Source organism: Desmodus rotundus, chromosome 5 (genome assembly GCF_022682495.2).
Source record: "Desmodus rotundus isolate HL8 chromosome 5, HLdesRot8A.1, whole genome shotgun sequence".
In the NCBI taxonomy this organism is placed as follows: Eukaryota; Metazoa; Chordata; class Mammalia; order Chiroptera; family Phyllostomidae; genus Desmodus; species Desmodus rotundus.
Genome location: NC_071391.1, coordinates 8,516,363 through 8,539,084, shown reverse-complemented (window position 1 = coordinate 8,539,084; position 22,722 = coordinate 8,516,363). Strand labels below are relative to the sequence as shown.

General features: G+C 44.6%; 1 protein-coding gene across 2 annotated transcripts; it reads left to right on the top strand.

The window, feature by feature from the left end:
- The first annotated feature begins 2,669 nt into the window (after positions 1-2,669).
- Positions 2,670-18,179, top strand: LOC112317286 (membrane-spanning 4-domains subfamily A member 8). 2 transcript variants are annotated; one of them, XM_053924646.1, is made up of 7 exons: positions 2,670-2,772; positions 7,977-8,199; positions 10,023-10,145; positions 12,687-12,746; positions 13,807-13,923; positions 17,431-17,538; positions 17,709-18,179. In XM_053924646.1, the coding sequence occupies exons 2-7, from the start codon at positions 7,981-7,983 to the stop codon at positions 17,808-17,810; spliced, it is 729 nt and encodes a 242-aa protein (XP_053780621.1). In that variant the 5' UTR covers positions 2,670-2,772; positions 7,977-7,980; the 3' UTR covers positions 17,811-18,179. The 2 variants fall into 2 exon arrangements, with proteins under 2 accessions (XP_053780621.1, XP_053780622.1); XM_053924647.1 differs by having other exon boundaries at positions 2,680-2,772; positions 7,980-8,199.
- Positions 18,180-22,722: the final 4,543 nt, after the last annotated feature.

The window sequence follows — 22,722 nt, the reverse complement described above, 5'->3', positions numbered from 1 at the left end:
GTCTGTTCAGGCTTTCTGCTTCTTCTTCATGCAGTTTTGGAAGATTATATTTTTCTAGAAATTTGCCCATTTCACCCAGGCTTTCATATTTCTTGGAAAAAAGATCTTCATAGTGATTTCTTACAATCCTTTGTATCTGTGTGGTATCAGTTGTATCTCTCCTCTTTCACTTCTGATTTTATTTATTTGGGTCCTCACTCTTTTTTTCTTGATGAGTCTGCTTAAAGTCTTGTCAATTTTGTTTATCTTTTCAAAGAACCAGATCCTGGATTTATTGATCCTTTGAATTGTTCTTTTGGTCTCTATGTCGTTTAATTCTGCTCTAATCTTGGTTATTTCCTTCCTTCTACTTGCTCTGGGCTTTGTTTGTTGTTGTTCCTCCAGTTCTTGTAGGTGTAGGGTTAAGTTGTTTATGTGAAATGTTTCTATCTTTTTTAGGTAGGCCTGTATTGCTATGAACTTCCCTCTCAGGACTGCCTTCACTGTGTCCCATAAGTTTTGGATGGTTGTGTATTCATTTTCATTTGTTTCCAGAAACTTTCTGATTTCTTCCTTGACCTCGTTGTTAACCCATTTGCTGGAAACCAGTATGGAATTTCCTCAGAAAACTTAAAATGAAACTGCCTTTTGACCTGGCAATTCCACTGCTGGGATTATATCCTAAGAATCCTGAAACAACAATTCAAAAGAACCTATGCACCCCAATGTTCATAGCAGCACAATTTACAATAACCAAGTGCTGGAAGCAGCCTAAGTGCCCATCAGTAAATGAATGGATCAAAAAACTATGGTACATTTACACAATGAAATACTACACAGCGGAAAGAAAAAAGGAGCTCCTACCCTTCATGACAGCATGGATGGAACTGGAGATGATTATGCTAAGTGAAATAAGCCAGGTGATGAAAGATAAATACCATATGACTTCACCTATAAGTGGAACCTAGTCAACAAAACAAACAAGCAAGCAAAATATAACCAGAAACATTGAAATAAAGAACACACTGACAGTAACCAGAGGGGAGCGGGGAGTTGCATAATGGAGGAAAATAGGGGATGGATCATCAAGGAACATATATAAAGGACCCAAGGACAGAGGCAAAGGGGATAAAATCGAGGGTGGGAGGCAGGGGTGGGTGGGGTGGGGGAAGAATGGAGACCACTGTACTTGAACAATAATTTTAAAAAGGAAGAAAACATCATATTGACATAATTGCCCTGAGATTTCTATGAGCCAGGCCTTCTCCAGGGAAGGACAAGTCATCCTGTATTTATTGGGAGCCCTTTGTTAATTTGCATGAAGCTTTTAAGTTTTTCCTTTAAGTTAAAAATAGTCACAGATGTGCTCTTTGCCTCCATGTGGGGCACGGGGAGGGGACCAAAGAGAGAAACAAGAACCCACTTGCCCATCCATCCATTTTCTGCTGTTAGAAGAGTCAGATAACTGGTAAAGCTGAGATGGAGCGTTCAAATAGGATAATTTGAGAGACATTGAATACAAGGCCTTGTTCCAAAATGTGGGCAGGATATAGAAAAATTCCAGGTGATAGAATAATGTTCCAAGGTTCTTAAGAGCAGAAGCAAACCTGTGCTCTGTATCTGTGTGGAGGGCATCACCCACACACCTGTGTGCTGATCCTGCTGGTGGTTCAGCCAATGAAAGGGGAAGTCAGGAGGACAGAGAAGTGAGAGTTCCCCTCCCTTTGCTGCTCACACTTTGGGCAGTTCACATCCTAGGCTGCAGCTCATGCTGCCTCTCTAGGAACAGGGTTCGTGCCTCTTGTCCCTTATATCTGAGGGGAACAGTTTCCCTATATTACTGGCTCCCAGGTGTGTCAACAGCCCTTTTGGTCACCGTGACCTTCCCACTTTTCTGTAAATAGGTCCTTCACTAATCTTTCTTCAGTGAAAGACATGAAGACTGCCCTCTGTTTTCCTCCAGGATCTCAGGGGATACCGAATGCACACGACTATGTGTCAGCCACCCGCACGCCGGAGTTGGTGGGATCTGTGTAAAGAACTGAATCTTATGGAAACACTCAGTCCTCTCTGGGGGTGTGGGGGATAACAATCCATATGCAAACCCAGAGTAGCCACAGTTCCCCATCCTGGTAGTGTTCAGAACTGGCAGGGATGTCATACAAGATCCATGAGCATCACTCGGTGGATGAGGAGGTTAAACTAGATGTACAGCCTCCGCATCTACTTCAGTCTTCAGTCTCCTATTCTCTTGCTGTTGGCAGGTTTTTTTTTTTTTTTAAGCCAAGGCAGTGGGTGTCTTATTTTCGGTTTCCCCCAAAACAGACACTGACCTATGAATTTGGATACTGTGAGAGAATAAGAAACTGATACATGAGAGAAGACAGACCATGTGTGTTCGTGAATGGGCTCCTCTTCTCTGCTGAGGTGTTTGCTATCTGTCTTACACACAGCCCTGCACATCACCCCTGAGTGCCCAGTTCTTTCTGTGAAATCCCACCAAATACGACTCTTTCTCCACACAGATACCAGTAAACACTCACCCAACTGAACTGCATTTAATTGGTTTCTTGCCAATTACAAAAGGAAATGTGGGTGAGAAACCTCAGATTTATGCAATAGTTAGCTCCCCTGTCATTGGAAGGATTTTTTTTTTCAGATCTTCCTAAACGTATTACCCATGAGTACACAGTAGGTTGAGCCCAGTGTGCTTATTCTTCAGAAAAAACAAGTTGCCCACAAGGAAGCAGTGGGGGAGAGGAGCAAGAGAGACTGAGCTGCAGGCTGAACAAAGTGAGTTTACTTAATCTAATGATTCCTTTGGGTATCTCAGGGATGCTGGTATGATTTTTCTGACAAATGAGACTTATAATACTGTCATGGGATGAGGACTGGACCCAGACTGAGTGTGCCTCAGGCCAGCCATAGTGTGTGTTTTCTTGACCTTGCATAGGAAAGATTTCATATCACAGGTCAAGTTGATTTCGGGAGTACATTTATTAACACTGAGGAGAGTGAAGCAAATGAAGGATTTAGGGTGGAAGATTTAGGGTGCTCTGCTTTGACTCCCCAGAAATGTTATAGAAAAGAAGTGAGCCACACTGGGCTGCGTGAACTCACTGAGAGGTAAGAGTCACAGTGACAGAAGTGAGCCAAGGAGGGCTGCTGTTAGCTCATTGGAAGGTCAGAGAAAAAGGGGGCCTTGGAGACAGATTCGGGGGTAAGTCAAGAACAAGCTGCTGCTCACTGCTGCCCTGGTTGCAAGTCTTGTGGATCCTTAAAGTTTAAGAGGAAGAAAGTAGAAAGGCCATGGGCATGCTCTAGAGTGAGCTTGCACTGGTATTTTTTGTCTTCAGGGATTTTATCTCTCTTCTGCAGATGACAGTCTTAGGGGAGGTTTTCAGCAGAAGATTCATCAGCCTCCCAGGTATATTTTTAATATGATGATGTATCAAAATGAGCGTATAGGACAGTTTGGGATTATTGTTTGGTCGGCTTTAGTGTTTTATTTATCTTGAGTTTCTCTGGCTCTAATCAGGTGTTTGTTACTTGTTGCCCTGACTTCATCCATCTTGGGTTTGGTTGGCACAAATGTCATTATTAGAGTTCTTATCCTCTATTTATGACCAGCGTGATTTAAGCTATTTATTCATGGGTCAGGGAGGAGAGGTATACACCATTTGTTCTCCAGTGTTCTTGGTTAGGAAGATGAGGTATTGTGAGTCACTAGCTAGTTGTACATTGGTCAAGTTGTTTGGTCTTATTTAATTATCTTGTCTCAGTTTTCCCATCCACACCACTAGAAATTTTTCTAGCTTCTTACAATTCTGCCTCATTTCTTCCTCAGACACTTCCATTTCTGAAGTCTTTTAGGGGTGATGAGGGAGAAGGGTATGTCTTCAGTAACGGCTTTCTGCTGACAAGGGCTGTCATCCCTGCCTATGTAGGGTAAAGACGCCTCTCCCTGCCTGCTGTGAGGGAGACAAGGGAGTGGATCTGAGGCCAGAACAGAGAGGCCATTGGCTGATTCTTCTAAAGTAGGGATGTGCAGGAATCCCCAAAGAGTTATTGTCTTCACATGAAATTGGTGTATTTTGGAGGTAACAATTTCGACAAGAAGGATAAAAAGGCATGTCCCAAAGTTGAGGAGGAGATCTATACCTAGGGAATCAAGGATGGGCAAAAAACACATAATAGTCTCCCAGATGAAACTGGCAGAAGGGTTCACCTTTCCAGAGTTATGAGTCCATGTGGCTTGGTCATAGATTTTTTTAATACAGTTTCTTCTACTTGACAGGAAGAGTTAATGCAGCAGGTTTTGTTTGTACTGCACACACCCCTCCTCTGCTAGTGAGTAATCAAGGGTTAATCTGTTACCTGGTACAACACTAGCAAGAGAATCTGGAGACTGTTGTAGATTTTGGAGGGCATGGCCAGTACTTTTTTTTTAGGCCATGTATACACTCTGTTAAATTAATTAAGGTGGCATCTGATAGGCAAACCCTCCCCATGGAATATTATGCTGATGGCTGACCTCATGCCAGTTATAATAAGACCTGCCGCTTTCATTTTTTGAGGGCGAGTAGTATTATGGACAATGACAGAAACTGCTCATGGGCTCAGAAAACCTAAGGCGTACTGGCCATGAAATTATGAGTTGGTAACACTTGGAGAGGCTAGAGCAGGTAATGGTTAGTGGAAGTTGGCATAAGGTCAGCCATCATACGGTTGTCTATTTTGGAGGTGTCCACAAATAAAGAGGTATCCAGGAGGGGCACAAGCTCAGCCCACATATGTTGTTGAAAACCAAGCCTGTAAGGTCCAACCCCTGCAGGTGTTTTCTGGGCAGTCGTGGAAAGGGTTCCTCTTTTCCGGAGGGGTCCCTTGGTCTTCTGGGGCTTTATATGGTGTGGGGATTTGGTAAATGAGTTTCCACTTAATATTAGTTTTTTCTTACCAGTAACTACAGGTATTCTAGAGGTCATTTTGAGAATTAGTTTTCCAGACATCTGATTTGGCCTTGGAGTCTAGTGGACACTAGTGTGTCAGATTGAAGGTACAGAAAACATTGTCAGAAAAAGTATTTGGGTATTTCAAAGTTAGGACAGAATTACCTAGTTCAAATTTAGTGACACATTTGTTAGACGTACCACAATGACAGCAGGGTTCTGTAAGGGTCTGTGTAACAGCCTTAACATCAACTGGTAATTAGCCTGATTAATGACTGGGGTGTGGTTGGTACAAGAAAAGCCATCAGGAACTGGAGGGAGGTTTACTAAAAAAGGACTGGCTTTTTCCAAATTTTTGAGAGACTCTAACAACAGACTTAGTACATTGAAAGTTGTAGCTTGACCCTGAGGTGGACGTGCTCTTTGGATTGGTTGTTAATGGCAGAGCCAGTGATTCAGAAGTTGATTTTCAACAGCAACAATATTGGAAGAGCTTACCAGTGTATTAGTCTCCCACTCTCCTTGTAAAGTCTTTACTACAGTAAAAATATGAAAATAAGAAGGATAAACATTATTGGTTAAAATTTAAATAATTTGAGTGGAGTGTACAGAAAAATTTTTTCCTGGGGGAAGAGGCTTGGTGTACTAACAGGCTAGTAGAAAGAGTGTCAAAAATATGAGAAAAACCATTAAATTAAAGCCTGGCCATTATATTATTTATCTGGAACAGGTTCTTGTTTCTCGAACAGGAACTTGAGGTCCTTGATGGGGTTCACAAGAGTAGGACTAGGATTATTATTCCTGTGGAGACTCACAAGAAACAGGTTTACTCTGAAATAAATGAATGAAACTGGCTATTTCTATAAGCTTTACTAAAGTCAGGGTGCTAAGTAGGACTTGATGTGGGTCCTCCTATGTGGCCTGTAGTTGGGACACAGGACGGTTGTCCTGCCAGGTTTTTCAATAGACCATGTCCCCTACTTTAACCTGTTTGTGTCAGGAGTCTTTACCAAGGGCAGGTGGAATTTTGTTCCCATACTCCTGTAATGCCTTTTGTACCTGTCCTCCATTAACGATGTAAGATAGCAACTGGATGATTTCTTCATCTAGTAGCAGGTCCTTTAGCTTTTTCTTGTCTGGGAAGCTCTTTATTTCTCCTTCAATTTTAAATGATAGCCTTGCTGGCAAAGTAGCCTTGGCTGTAGGTCCCTATTTTAAACACCTGAAATGTTGGATGCCAGTCTCTTCTGGACTGAAACGTTTCTATTGAGAAATCAGATGACAGTCTAATGAGAGCTTCCACATAGGCAACTAACTGCTCTTCCTTTGGGGCTTCTAAGATTCTCTCCTTGTCTTTAAGCTTTGCCAGTTTAATTATGACATGTCTTGGTGTGGGCCGCTTTGGGTCCATCTTGTTTGGGACCCTCTGCACTTCCTGAACTTGCTTGTCTTTTTCCTTCACCAGGAAGTTCTCAGTCATTATTTCTTCAAATAGGCTCTCAGTCACTTGCTCCCTCTCTTCTCCTTTTGGTATTCCCATGATTCAGGTAGTGTCATGCTTCATGTTGTCCCAAAAGTTTCTTAAACTCTCCTCCTCTTTTAAAATTTTTCTTTTTCTTTACTCTTCTGCTTGAGTATTTTTTTCTACCTTGTCTTCCACATCACTAATTCAATCTTCTGCTTCGTCTAACCAACTCTTCATCCCTTCCAGTGTATTATCTATTTCAGATATTGCATTCTTCATTTCTGACTGGTCCTTTTTTAGGGTTTCTATGTCTTTTTTCATGCTGTTTAGGGTTCTTATCATTACTCTAAGTTCTCCGATAAATTACTTGCCTCCAATTCATCTAATTCTTCTTCTGGAGAATTCTCTTCTTTTACTTTCTCTTGTTTGGGGCCTGTTTCTTTGTCTTCCCATTTTGGCTGCCTCCTTGTGTTTGTTTCTATGTATTAGGTATATCTGCAAAGACTGGTGCAGACCTATGTAAGACGCTGTGACTGGCCCTGGGCAACCTTTTTGGAATTATCAGTGAGCCACACCTTGTGTCTCCTTCTGCTGGGCCTTGGTGTGTGCAGAAAGAACCAGCTGTGCACCTAGGCTGGTTTGTTCCAGCCCCTGGCCTGTAGGAGTATGTGCTTAAGTATCAGAGCTCCCAAGTATTGCCTTCACCTACAGCCTTTCTGTTAGGCTTAATAGTCTCCATCTGTACTCTTCAACATCCCTGCTTAGGTTACACAGGATGGGACAAGAGGGATTCCTGAGGGTGGGGCTATTGCTTCCCCCAGGATGATGCCACATGGCAGGGAGTGCTGCCAGAGAAAGACCACTTCTGCATGCAGTATGAGGGAATGACTCGGCACAGGAACCCTGATTCTTCAATTCTCACCCCAGAGCTACCAATCCCAGACTCTTTTTATGTGGCTCTAGTCTGCTCTACCCTCCCTCTGCCATACCCAAGGGGACAAGACTGCAAAGGAAATTTTGTGCATTGGCCCTTTAAGAGGCTCACTGCATATCTGCCATCTCTCCCAGTAAGACAGAAACCCAGCTTCTTTTCAAAGCTGGATGTTTCTTGGGTTCCACTCCCAGTTCTCGTTCTCTTGGCTTGGGGTCTTACCCTGCACTTGTCAGGGGGAACCCCCTCCCGCATTGCAGCTGAAATATTGCTATGGAACTTCAATTGCTGTCTGTGGGAACCCATCCAGCCCTCTAGCACCTCCGCACTTCCTACCAGTCTCATAATGGTGGTGTGGTTTCTTCCGTAAGTGCTTTGTTATAAGCCTTCTCTCCAGCTACTGTTAAGTTGGTTATTCAAGATGATTTTTCCTACAATTTAGTTGTAATTTCCACCTTGATCCTGTGAAGAAGGTAGTGCTGCTTCCATCTACACGGCCACCATCATGGATCTCTACGAAATATCTCTAAAACAGAATGAATAAACTCATAATGGGTTGCAAAACTCAACTGAGTTAATGAAGGCAAAGTTCTTTTTCAATGTAAACATCACTGTACATGTGAAGGATGGTTCAATTGCATTTATTTTTCAGCAGCATGAATTCGATGACTTCGGCAGGACCCATGGCCAATACCGTGTTTATGGCGGCACCCCACAATGCGCATTCTGTAATCTCAGGGAGCACGACTCAGGTGACCCTGTACCCAAACAACTGGTCCCAAGTCAACATGTTTCCTGGGAACCAACCTGGCTTGCAGACACCTGCGAGTGCACCACCAGCCCAGAGAATCTTCAAAGAGGGCAAAACCTTAGGGGTAAGTGAGAATTCACACAGCAGGCTGGGGGTCACATTGCTAGAGTCAGGGGAGAGAGAAGGGTTGGAAATACAGAAACTTCAAATCCAGCAAGTGGGGCTGGAGCTGACCCAGCCTTGACAAACTCAGGTCTATTAGGAAGCTCAGCTGTCGAGCATCACCAGGGCCTTGGTATGAGGCCTTATATTACCTATGTTAGGCATTTTACAAAAGGGAAAGAAAAGCAACAAAGAAACAGAAAATTAAAAGGTTTTTCCTGTAGCCCTGAATCCATGTTGATCATGTAGCCTCTGGAAGAAAGAGGGTGCAGCAAGCCAAAGGGGGAGTCTAAAGCCAATGTGCTTGAATGGAATCTTTGCCCAACAGCAACGATAGAAGAGCTCACTTTGATTCTCCCCCTCGGAGGCTGTCCTGAGTAAGACAGGGGGAGGCCCGCTTCACTGCATACCTACATAATGACATGCATGGGTTCGGATCCAGCCTGCCCTGGTTCAATTTCTAGCTTCACCCTCATATACTGCTCTTGGGAATGTCAATCAATACAACTCATTTGGAGGGCCATCTGTACCTGCCAAATTTTAAATTACCCAATAATTCCATTTCTGAGACTTTTTCCTGTAGACATGCCTGGGACCTTAAGAAATACGGTATGCATGAGGTCACTTATTGCAGACATGGTCTGTGATAGGAAAAAAATGAAAAAACAACCTAAACATCCTTCACTGTAATACTGGTTAAATCAATCTACTGTACATTCAAAAAATCAAATGTTGTGGAGATATTTAAAAAAAAGCTCCTTGCATAAAAATAGGGACATACCCCCAAGCTATATCATTAATGAGGAAAAATTAGAGGCAGACACTGCATATAGTTTACCACCATTTGTGCAAATTTATGGAAATAATATATTTGTATTCACTGCCATTTTTATTATATATATATATATATATATATACACACACACACACATATATATATACCATTTCAGCAGGAATACATAGTAGTTTCCTAAAACTGCTACTACAGATGGAATGGCTTAGAACTACAGAAATTCACTGTCTCACAGTCTGGGGGCCAGAAGCTTGTAATCACAGTGTCCATGGGGCCATGCTCCCTCTGAAGGCTTGAGGGGAGGACCTGCCCTGGCCAGTCTCCAAGATTCCAGTGATCTTGGCCTAAGGCAGCGTAACTCCAACTTTGGCATTCTCCTGGGTGCATGTGTGTCTCTTCACATGGTGTTCCTTTAAAAGGGTAGAGTCCTATAGGATCAGGAACAACCCTATTCCAGTACACTTCATGTTACCTCATTATGTCTGCAGCGAGGCTACGTCTAAGTGAGGTCTCATTCTGAGGCCCTGGAGATTAGAACTTCAAAATATTAATTTGATGAAGGAGAGGCAGACAAAATTCCAACAATACAATGTCCCACATATTGTTTGGGGATATTCAAAACAATATCCCAAAGAAATGAGATGAGCAGAGGCACTAATCTACAAAGATGTTTATCACAGTGCTGTGCATGATGTGAAACGTAGAAACAATCTTACCTGCCCAATATCTCTGTTCCACCTACTCCAGAGCCATTTTGTGTTATCAGTGTAGATATTTGAAAAGTCAATGGAAGGTTATCCACGAAAATGTAAGTAGTTGTTATCTTTCTGGGGAGAACTTACGGGTAGTTTTCATTTCGTTTTTACATTTTTCATATTACTTTTTTGACCAACAAAACAAAAGTGTTAAAATACAAAGGAGGCAAGGGAGGGTGGGTTGCAGGAAAGGATTCACCACAGAATAAAAGTCTCACCTTGTGGGTCCCCTGACAGGCCCTCCAGATCCTGATTGGGCTGCTACACTTCGGCCTCGGCAGCATCCTGGGGACCATCCTGCTTGGGAGCTATATAGCTGTCTCATTTATTGGAGGCTATCCCTTCTGGGGAGGCATATTGGTAAGTAATGAGAGTCACCCTGCAAGTGAGCTCCTGAAACTGCCAACACACTCAGGGCCACCTTGTCAAGCTGTGTACTTTGCAGCAGGACTTTTCCAGTCAAGAGAGCATGTGGGCTGTGAACCCAGCTCAGGCCTCTTCCCTAAGAACGTTAGTCTGCTTGCGCAGTCAGAACAAATACCACAGACTGGGAGGCTCACAGCAGACATTTATTATCTCACAGTTCTGGAGGCTAGAAGTCCTAGATTGACGTGTCTGCGGGGCATTTCTTCTGATGCCTCTCTCCTTGGCTTGTAGAGGGCCATCTTCCTCCCTGTGTCTTCACATGGTCTGTGTGGCTCTATGCCCTGATGCGTCTTCTTATAAGAACACCAGTCATATTAGATTAGGGCCCGGCCATGTGACCTCACTGAATGGTCATCTCCTCTTTAAAGGTCCTGTCCTCAAATACAGGTGCTCCTCAGTGTATGATGGGGCTACGTCCCAATAAACCCATCATCAGTTCAGGACGTCCTAAATCAAAACTGCATCAGATACTGCACTGCAGGGTACGGGCTCCTCACCTTGTGGTCACTCTCCTGATGGGAGCTGTGCTGGCTGCCACTGTCCAGCATCACGAGAGAGTATCCCACTGCACACCGCCCACCCAGGAAAAGATCAGTATTCAGAGTGTAAAGAACAGTTTCTACTGAAGGCATATCACTTTCACACCATTGTAAAGTCAACAAAATCCTAAGGCCAACCATTGTGCATCTGGAACCATCCCTACAGTCACATTCTGGGGTGTAGGGGGTTAGGGCTTCAAAAGATGGATTTTGAGGGGACACATCTCAACCCAAAATTCCAGGTGACGGCCCTGTAAGGCTCCATGGACCCACACTGGGCACCTTTCCTGACTAGCACATCTCAGAGGTCAGGAAACCTTCTGGATCATCAGCCCAGAGGCAGCATCTTTCCTAATTCACCCAAACAACAATGTATTGAGAACTCGGCTCCCATGTTGATCAGTGCAGGCCCCCAGCCCGAGCTCCAGGAGAGAAACATTTCCACCACTTGTTGAGAGTGGATGCCCAGCCACAGAAGAGTCATTAAAAAGAGGGGATTCAACCTAGTGTCCACAGATGGCCCAGTGGATGCCCCAGTATCTCAAACACCTTGGTGGCCATCTCTACTTCCACCAGGCTGCTGCTCAGGGCCCATCACCCTCATGACACCCCATTTCCCTTTTTCTGCAGGGAGTTTGCTCTTTTTTGCCTTCTTGGCTCCAGGTTATCTTTCTATTTCCTCAAGATCATTAATGTCTTCCTACAAACCAAGACGTACCTCCTTGTGTTCCTCAAAAAGGCCAGCAGGAACATCCAAAGTCCAGCCTTCTGTTTCCTTCACTCCCCTTCAAGTCTCCACAAGCACAGGGATATAAGATTGAGATTTATTATTCACTTCCAGGAGAACTGGCATTCCTGTTAGAAGGTCAGGCAGCCAGAGCACGTTTTCATTGTGAACACCCATTTCCACTGCATGGCTCATGCATCTACTCTGAGTGGGAAGGAGTGTAGATGAGGGTTCAGATCACGGGATCTGGAGTCAACTACCTGGATTTGATTTCCAAATCTGTTACTTGCTGGATGGTGTCAGGTGGGTTCCTTGAAATCTCTAAGCCTCAGCCCACCCCTCTATAAAATGGGAATAGTAATAGTGCTTGATGGGGCCATTGTGCACCTAAATAAGGCAAGTTTGGAAGCACTTCATGTAGGGCTCAGCAAAGCTTTCACTAAACCCTGGTCGATGCCCTCTCGACCCTCAGTGACAGCAGGGCATCCCATCAGCCACTGTGCCTGCAGAGCTTGAGTGCTGAGGTAAATGCACACAATCGGCCTCATATTTGATGTTCAGCACTGTAGAGATGCAACATGCTTCTCAGTAACCAAAAGTGACTCATCATATTATATAGACAGGCAAGCACCGATGTTGGGGAAACCCTTCCCTCTCCCAACAAGAGCCCCCAGGCCTGACTGAATTTTGGGGGAGACCACGAGTTGTGCATGTGGGGAAATAAAAGATAAAGAAAGAAGAAACTTTCTGAGTGTCTACTATGCACACTCATAGATATACAGGGCAAGGGCAAGAAATAACAAATGCCAGACTCAAGGTGACAAGTTATCTCATGACAATGACACTTAGGAAGACATACAGTTTTTCTCATTTTGTACGTGAGAAAATTACCACTTAGAGAAATTAGTAACTTACCCAAGATCATATGAATTCACGCTAGAATTTAAAACTAGCTCTGCTATATCCTAGAATCTATATGTATCCCACCTCACTGCCCTGCCATCTGGTACAAAAGAGCTCATTCATTCATTCTTTTCCCCCTGTTGAGCTGGAGGACCCAGCAGAGGAACCTAGCATGTGTGAGAGAATTATGTGTGTGACCATAATCCCTGGAGCCTGAAGCGGGGCGGGGGGGGGGGGGGGGGCGGGGGGGGGCGGGGGGGGGGGACCAGACCACTGACCTCTCTCTAACTCCCTTTTCTGTGCCAGTTCATCATTTCAGGGTCCCTCTCAGTGGCATCAGAACAGCAGCCAAATTCTCCTTGCGTGGTAAGTCACACCCTGAGATGGGCTCTCCCAGCTGTGGACCTATAGCAGGGACACACTACAAAGGAAAGAAGCTAACACACAATCCCTCCTCCATCCTTGCACCTCCTTATAACCAGACACAGGGTACTGACATGCATGCTCACTCATACTCACATGCAGGACTACACCAACCTGGCCAAGTCACAAGTGGGAAGGAGTCCAGAATATCAGAGGCAGGAAGGGAAATACAGCCACCTTCGTTAAGGTATCAGGGTGTGGAAAGAGAGAAAATAAGAGGATGTTACAGGAAGAGGCAAAAGCTGCCTGGGGCGCAGGACTCCCCTCCAGCAGAGCAGGGCACTGAGACTGCCTGCATCGCACAGAGCCGACCTCCAGACATTTCTACAGGGAAGCCAGGGGAGGCTCAGACAGCAGCTTCCCTAAGGAATCCAGACAACCAAGCTCTGTCCATGAACATGGACAAGGCCTTGTGGTCCCCTAGCAATGCAACAAGAAAGTGCCTTTGTTTCTCTCACAGCAGGTTATGTAGGGCAAGGGGCCCCAGGGTGGCCAGATCCCACACCACATAAGATCTATTTAAAAATCTCCAAAAGGAAGCTCAGTTTTGGCCTTGCCTTTGTACCCTTGGTCCACATTTGCAAAGCATCAGAGCCTGTCACATCCCAACACAATGGGGCTGAATCTCCTGCCTATCTCCCAGGGGATAAATGGGTCAAGTGTTTCCCAAATGTTATCCTTGGGGTTTGTCCCACAAGAAACTTTATGGAGATTGTTAAGTAAATTTGGGGCAAAAAATCTCTATTTAGTGTCCCATCTCTAGGAAATAAATAATTTTCATTAAAGGCTCTGAGAAGTCCTGTACATCAGACCTGTTTAACTTTGTTCGATTCAGGTTTTTTCAGTCTTCATTTACCCACAAACTTTTTTGCACAGAACACCTCTTTACTTGCTGCCGAACTAGGGGTCCCAGAATTCACATTAAGAAATGCTTATTGAGACTCTGCTCATCTCAGCTACAATCGTTTTCCTCTCCCACCCTGACCCTCTGTGTCTTCTTCAGCTGAAGGGCGGCTTGGGCATGAACATTGTCAGCGCGATCGTTTCCGTGGTGGGAATCTGTCTCTTTATCGCAGATATCTGTATCAGCCAACAATATCTCTACCACAGTTGGGAAGGGGTGAGTATCCCTCTTGACCAGCGCTCCCCGGGGTCCATCTCAGCTGTGTTTAGAAGATCACTGGAGAGGCACTGACCACCAAGCTTCTTCACCAGGCACTACGGCAAACAGAGGGGCTGTCAGAATCAGAACAGAGTTTAGAGTCCCTGACCTGCAGCTTTATTGCTGTGTTACTCTAAGTGTGTGACTTTTCTTAGTCTTAGCTGCTATATTTATAAATCAGTACCTACCTTTTGACACTGTAGGGAGAATTAAATGCAGTTACACGTGTAACACACAGGTACCAACCAACCTGCACCTCTACTCACAGGGTCCTTCTCACCCATTACTATGGACACAGGTGTCAACAAAGGTCTTTTGTAAAGGGCCAGAGGGTGAATATGTACAGCATTGCAGGCCATCTGGTTTCCATAGCAACTATTCAAGCCTGTGAAAGCTGACTTAGAAAATGCATAAATGAATGAGCCATCTCAGATTCTAGGCCAGAGCTATCCAATAGATATATAATGTAAGCCATGATTGCGATTTTAAATTTTTGAATTCCCACACTATAAAGTGAAAAAACGGAACAGGTGAAGTTAATTTTAATAACATTTATTTAACCCAATAGACCCAAAAATCTCACTTCTATATGTAATCCATGTAAAAAAAAATTAGCAATTCAATATTTTGCATTTGGGGGATCACGTCTTTGAAATCCAGTGTGTATTTTATATTTACATCACACCTCAGGTCCTCAGGGGACTCGTGACTACCGGACTGGAAAGTGCAGCTACAGATGAGTCCCATGTAAACTCAATGTCTCCCTGTGCACTACAGCCCTGTCCTCCCCGCCCACTCAAGGTTATCACTGCAAGTGCTTCTCCCCTCTCCCTTGCCCTGCCTCTCTTCTGCACCCATTCCCCCCCCACACTTTGCTAGAGCTTTTCATCAGCATCTACACACCCTTCTCTTTCCTTCATCTTCAAAAACAAACAAATCACCTTTCATTTACTGCAGCTACCACCCTATGTCTGTGGCCGTGTCTGCAGAAAAATCCTTAAAAGAATTGTCTGCCTCACTGTCTCCAATTCTCTCTTCTCATAAACCTCTGTTGAACTGACTCTAACCATACTTTCAGTCTCACTTCTCCAAAAGCCTCTTCTGCTCAAGGTCCCCAATCATTCCTCTTCTTTGCAGACCTTCCAGTGGCTTCCAGGCCCTGCAGCTGGTGTTCCCCCACCCACACTGGTTGTTCTCTTCTGTCTCCCTGCTATTACTTCTCTTTTCCACAGTTTCTCAGGCTCAGTCCTCAGTCTTCTTCTGTTTCTCTCTCTCCTCACTGTTTTGGCAACCTCATCCAGTCTGGTGACTTGAAACATTTTCTCCATGACAATGACTCCCCACACCTGTCTCCCAGACTTCAGTCTCTTCAATCCAGTTGTCCACTCACCATCTTGAAATCAACATACCCGATCCTGATGTCCAGACTTTTCATCCGAAACCTTCTCTCAGGTTTCCTTTTCCCCATTGATGGCAACTGCATCCTTCCAGTCATTTGGGGGAAAAAACTTGGTGAAATCATCAACCCTCTCTATTTCTCCTGCACCTGCCGGCCAATGCCTCAGGTTATCCTGTGGCCTTCACCATTACAACGCATCCAGAATCCAGCTGGAGCTGCCACCATCTGGCTTCTAACCTCAGTTCTGTTGATGATTGTTCTTGGAAACAGAACTACCCCATCCTGGCCACCCACCCCACCTCTGGCCTCAGTCCATGCATCTGAACAAGGACAGCTGGACTTTGTCACAGCTTTGCAAATTATGAGCCAAGTGATGGGGAGCTCCGAGGGCTCAACAAGTATGAATGAACGCTCACCAAATAACAACTATCACTTAAACTACTTGAGGAACCCTTCTCCCTTGTGGAACATTTCTTTTTATTTTTTTTAATTACAGTCGGTATACGAAATTATATTAGTTTCAGATGCACAGCGGTGATTAGACATTTGTATACTGTGTGAGGTGATCACCCAATCAGTCCTGTGCCTGTCTGACACCACACATAGTTATTACAATATTACTGACTACATTCCCTATGCTACACTTTAATTTACTTGCCTCTATTTTCAAAACCACCAATTTGTACTTTTTAATCCCTTCATTGTTTTCATCCATCCCCCAACCCTATTCCCATGAGAAAGTTTTATCTATAAAAGAATTTTGTTGTTAAAAACACATTTGAAAAGGTGCAACATCATTTGTAAAGGCTCCTCCTCCCTAACCTTCTATGACTCCTTGACTAAGACATCATCACCCTGTATTTCCCTTTGCCTGGACACCCTGTCCTACATCCCTGCCTCTAAATCTTGTCCTAAGCATGGACCTCTGTCTCCTCAGTGCCCCGGGCAATCTTTTGACTCTTTTGTAGCTCTTATCATGTCTGCTGTGAGTTATAATCTGTATCTGTATTGTTTTTTGCCTCATCCGATGTGCCTCTCAGGATGCTTTCTTAGCTACTCATACCAAGTCATGTTTAACAAGTGCCTGCTAAATTTAGAGGGAAGAGAAGTACAGTGCTAAGGAAGTTCTCTCCATAATGGGCGGATTCTCTGCGCAGCCAGGTGCCATGCACGCCATCTTAAAAATCATAATCAACAAACATTTGTTTGGTACCTACCATGTGTCAGGCACATTCACTTTCGTATTTATTCTCTCCTATAGTTGGAATCTAAATGATTATTGGGATTATTCATCCCTTGTCCTTTAAGGAATAAAGTGGATTCAACCCTAACTCTCTCCCCAGAAAGAGAAACAGACCCCATTTCCTGGGTTATTTTTGGACAAGAGCAGGGAAGGGCTTAGATGTCTCCAGGTCCTCAAGTGAAATCTACTACTGCTGAATTAGGTCAACTTCGGGGTCTTTTAACTGACTTTTTTCCTAAATTCAAGACAGCCCCAATTATTTCTCTCCACAAAATGCCACTGTCAGAAACCAGGAAGGTTGTTTCACCGGCGCACTTTCTCTAAAGGTTCAGAGGGATGGTAGAGGTTTACATCGGAGCCTAGGCTACTCAAGACTGAAGATTGCACATCCCTCCCATACCACATGCCTTTGTCTGCAGGCTCCACCTCCCGTCCTGTTGCCATTCTGTTGCTCGGTCCGTCTTTCTCCTCTAACCGTCTCACTTTCCTCCCTGTGGCTTGTCCATGCTCCCAAATTTCTACTCACTTCCTACACAAAGCAGTTTCACTCTCTCACTGTCTGACCTCAGACCACATTCTGAGGTCTTGCCCCCTCTGCCTGAAACAAGTTGTCAAGGTGTTGCCCTAAACAATGACCATTCTTTCCCAAGGAATACCAGTAGTGTTTTCCCCTCATCGACACCTGGTGAGACATTTTCTCCATGACACGAGACAAGGTTAGGGTACTTCCTCAAAGCCATAGCCACCGTCCATTGCAGAGACGTACTTTGTGCCAGACCCCAGACTCCCAGGGCAGCACTAATAACCTCCTGGTTCATTCTAGTTCCAGATCCCTGGCAGAGCTACTTCTGGCGTGCTGCTCATCTTCAGCCTCCTGGAGTTCTGCATTGCCTCCACGTGTGCCCACTTTGGCTGCCAACTGGTCTCCTATGTGAGTCCAAAGATTCTCAGTGGGTGGAAAGATGCCCCAAAGAGGGCAGAAACCAGAGGGATCTTCAGGCTTCCCCTTCCTTCCCAGGAGCAGGGGAGTTCGGTAATGTCTAAAGTTATCCTTGTGTGCCCAGTTCTCATCAGATCACCTCCTGTGCCTTTCTTTTCCAGGACACCGTGGTCTACCAAACCGTCTATGTGTCAAATCAAGTGCCCAACCCAGAACCAATGAACTTGCCACCATCTTATTCCAGTGAGGCAGACTCCAAATAGGCCAAAGGCTCTGGAAGCATCTTTCACTGGGACCAAAAGAAAACCTCCCCTTTTCACGCTATTGAAACTTAGCTTTTTCCTTCCCTGACAAACTAAAGAACATGTCTCTCCAACTGTGTGCACCCTGGACTCCATTAACTTCAGCCTGGTAAATTGTCTGTGCCTCTATTAAAAAGGAAACCGGAATTTCAAGTGGAGTTTAGCAAAGGGGTCCTCCCTTAGGACAGCCATGTGTGGGGACGTCGTATGCATGCATGCATGTGCTTACCTGTGTGGCTGGGCTTAGGTGTTAGAGGAATAAATGTCTAACCAGCCCAAGCTTCATTCTTTCAACCATTCACTCATTGAATAAATATGCACCCGATTTGATATGTTTAAGTCTCTTTCATGGCAGGCGAAGGGTGAACATGGGTGAAAACACCAAGTCCTTGATTTCAAGGAACTTCTACCTCAGAAGAGAGACCAACATGCAAGCAACTTTCTCTAACACAAGGCAGAAGGTAGGGCTGTGTACAGAGGAAAAGAGGGAAATGATTTATTCTGGCAACAATGGGGATAGACGAGAAAAAGCCTGGCTGAGGAATCAATATTGGCAAGGGCATTGAAGGAGAGAGTGGGCAGTTTATTTTCTTGTTGGTTTTTGTTGGTGGTGGGTTTTGGTGCAATAAGAAACTGCGGTGTTGGGAAGACCTTTGGAGACAGTGGGTCATCCACTATCACCATCAGTTCTTTATACACGGTTACCATGACGCAATAGTTCTCAAGAATATTGTCTTAATATATCTTCCAAAATTATGATGCTAGTATATCATTATACACAAAAGGATACAGACTAATCAAACATAAATGGCTATGTCTATAATTTCCAGATTTGCAGACATTAATTTAAATATTGTTATCCATGATGACCAATTGGCTTCCAAACGGTTACATGACAACAGATTATGGCAGTAATCTCTAAAGTCCAGGTACCATTAAATTTTCTTTTATGGCAGAAGCCTGGCAATAACTTTTTGGTTGTTGGTACTAATACAGAACATGATAGTACTCTTGTATATATTACTAAGCTCTGACTTTATCTAAGAAGTTTCCTCTGAATGGCTTGCTGCTGAGTTCCATCTGCTTCTGCACCCTCATCTTCTCTGACCAGGACTCTGATTTTCCATCAGCTGTTCAGAAATGGCTGAGATTCCAAGGCCTCCAGTGGGTTTTCTAGAATGGAGTGGGGCTTAGGAAATCACGGACAACAAAAATGGAGGATGGAGCATGTAATATTCTGGTTCACACCAGCCCTCCACCTATCTGTTTGGTGAGCTGAGACGTTTATTCATTGGAGTCCCCAAAAGGGGCTGGACCGTTTGGACCATTCTTAGAGGGTGAGGTGGTCAGAGTGAGTCTGGCCCTCTCTCCATTTCCTTCTTTAGTGTTGCTTCTCACTGCCCCATCCAACTCCATACCTCCTCAGTCTGTAGACCTCCAATCCTCCACCTTGATCTACCACTCTGTTCTCAGAGCTTCCTTCCTGACTTGTCTGACCTGTGAGTCAACACATGCACTCCGGATCTGTCTCACCTCCTACAGTGTGCATCACCTCAAAGAAAGCAACTTGCAGCACACCTGGTGCTTCTCCAGAGAGGTGACACCTGCCGCCTGCACTGCTGAAATCACCAGGGGGCTTGTTGGAACAGACTCCCTTTCCTAACCTACTACCGACATTATTTGCCCTGTGTGCTAGACCCCTCATCCCAGGGGACCCCTTCACCAACTGGGCTGACAGATCACTGCTGTCTGTGGGCAATAAATTGTGCTTGCTCTGCACTTTTCCACAAGCCATCCATTGCACACCTCCATTCACTCCCTCCCCTCCAGAACGATGACACATGAAAACTGGATGGGACCTGGGAAATCAATGGATAGTTGGAAACATGCAGCTGGAGAGGGAAGAAATTTTCCCAAGGTTATCAGCCCAGCTCAGAGCACAAGCAAGACCCGAACCAGAACCCCGGAAGGCCAGTCCAGAGCTCCTTGCAGGAGCAGAGACGCCTGTAGGAAAAGCAGGTGATTTAGTTCGGAAGACAGTGTCTCTACCACCTTAGCAACCACCACTCTCATCCCAGCTTTGTCCCACACTTCCATACCCTATTCCAGTGCAATACTACTGTCACCAAAGTCTCTGACACATATCATGTTGTCAAGGTCAGTGGTTCTATTTCCATCCTTATCTTTCTTAACCTCTGCAAGATGGGACCCAACAATGCACATTCTATTTAAAACACTGTCCCCTGGTTCTGCCCTCTGAAATCTCCAGATGCCCCCCATTCTCCTATACCAGCTCCTCTTGCTCATCTTGTGCCCCAAGCATTGCTCCCCAGTATGGCACTGCCCTTGGTCCTCTTCACATTCTGTGTATTCTAGCCCATCTCTGGAGGCTTGAGATTCAAATCTCAAGCAAGACTGTGAGATTCAAATGTGCTAGTCAGTGCACAAAAGCGCTGCAAATTGTTTATACCACTTTCCAGCCAGGCCTTGGGTCCCAGGACTTCATCGTCTAATTTGGGATTTTGTATGAAAGAGGTCATTCATTTTCCTGCTTGGTATGCCAGCCCCCATCTTCTCCACCTGGCAAGTTCAAGGGTGACTTCCACAGGAAAACCATCTTGGGTTCCTAGAGCAAAAAACATCCAAGTAAAAAGCAGTCTGCAGGTAGGAGTGAGGGAGGAGATGTACAATGTGACCTAGCAGTAATGACATTCAGAGTTGAACTTTGAGGGTTTTTTTTTAAATATACTTATTGATTATGCTATTACAGTTGTCCCATTGCCCCCTTCACTCAACTCCATCCTGCCCACCCCTCCCTCCCACATTCCCCCCCTATAGTTCATGTCCATGGGTCATACTTATAAGTTCTTTGGCTTCTACATTTCCTATACTATTCTTACCCTCCCCTGTCTATTTTCCACCTATCATTTATGCTACTTATTCTCTGTACCTTTCCCCCCTCTCTCCCCCTCCCAATCCCCTATTGATAACCCTCCATGTGATCTCCATTTCTGTGGTCCTGTTTCTGTTCTAGTTGTTTGCTTAGTTTTCTTTTGTTTTTGTTTTAGGTGTGGTTGTTAATAACTGTGAGTTTGCTGTAATTTTTACTGTTCATATTTTTTATCTTCTTTTTCTTAGGTAAGTCCCTTTAACATTTCATATAATAATGGCTTGGTGATGATGAACTCCTTTAACTTGACCTTATCTGAGAAGCACCTTATCTGCCCTTCCATTCTAAATGATAGCTTTGCTGGATAGAGCAATCTTGGATGTAGGCCCTTGCCTTTCATGACTTGGAATACTTCTTGCCAGCCCCTTCTTGCCTGTAAGGTCTCTTTTGAGAAGTCAGCTGACAATCTTATGGAACTCCTTTGTAGGTAACTGTGTCCTTTTCTCTTGCTGCTTCTAAGATTCTCTCCTTCTCTTTCATCTTGGCTAATTAATTATGATGTGCCTTGGTGTGTTCCTCCTTGGGTTCAGCTTCTTTGGGACTCTCTGAGCTTCCTGGACTTCCTGGAAGTCTATTTTCTTTGCCAGACTTGGGAAGTTCTCCTTCATTATTTGTTCAAATAAGTTTTCAACTTGTTGTTCTTCCTCTTCTCCTTCTGGCACCTTGAGGGGTTTTTTTAACTGGGCTGGAAAAATTCTGAGTTTTGTATTGTAGCTGAAAAAAATAGAACTATGACTTTATATTTCACATGAGCTAATTGACACTTGTGTCATTTACAGCTCCTCCCAACCTCCCCAAGAACTTTGGGACATTACATTGGGAAAGTATGTTCAGTTTTTGAAGGGTGCATTATAAAGTGGGGAGGTGCGTCATGTCAAGGAAATGCACCCAGTTCCCAAGGCCCACCCACTTCCCAGGACCCACCCACTCCCAGAGGCCAAGTTATGACTCACAGCACCCAGTCTTTTCCAGGAAAAGTCTGTGCCATTGTATGAACTCAGTCTTCCTGCTGCAGACACAAGGACTTCAACAGCTCCCAGCTCTGCCACCACATTCAGAATAAGGCTTGGCACAGAGCAGCTGTTCACTGAATATCTTCTAGAATGAAAAATATCCTCTTACTCCTAGGAAAGGGTCCCTTACATATCCATTCACTCAGTCATTCAGCAATATGAAGTGAATGTTATATCTCAGGTGCTGGAGACACAGTGGTGAACTAAGCGTATGTAGTTCCTGTTCTCCAGATTACATGCCTGAGTGTGAGACAGGCAAGTCATATCATCAGTTAAGTGATGTAAAGTGATGGGGGACATAAATAGGATGCTCATACAGATGGTATGGGGAAATGGGAGGAGGGACAGAGTTTCTGAATGCAAGACCTCTCTAAAGAGGAGACGTGAAGGAGAAGGAGTAACTAGACACGCAGAAAGTGCAGTAAAAACCATTCCAGGCAGAGAAAAATCTATGAAAAGAACTCCATTGCAGATGGAGCATAGTAACAGAGGCAGAGAATGCCTCAAGAAGGGATCGGAAAAGCAGGCAGTGACCACATGAAGAATTCGGATTTTATTCTGGAGCTAAAAGCCATCGGATGACCTTAAGTGGGAGAGAGAGGTGATCTGGGTTAAGGGTTTGGAAAATTATGCTGCCAACTTTATAGGGAAAAAAAAGAGAAGGAGGATGAATGCAGGAAGCCAGGAACAGGGATATTTAGTGATAGTCCAGGACAGGAACTGGCAAACTAAGGCCTGTGGGCCAAAGCCAGCCCACCACTTGTGTTTTTGAATGAAGTTTTATTGGAACACCACCATGCCCACTTATTTACACATTGCCCCTGGCTGTTTTTGTGCTGCAACAACAGAGATTGGTGGTCTGATGGAGACCACACAGCCCTCAGACCCTAGAATATTTACTATCTGACCT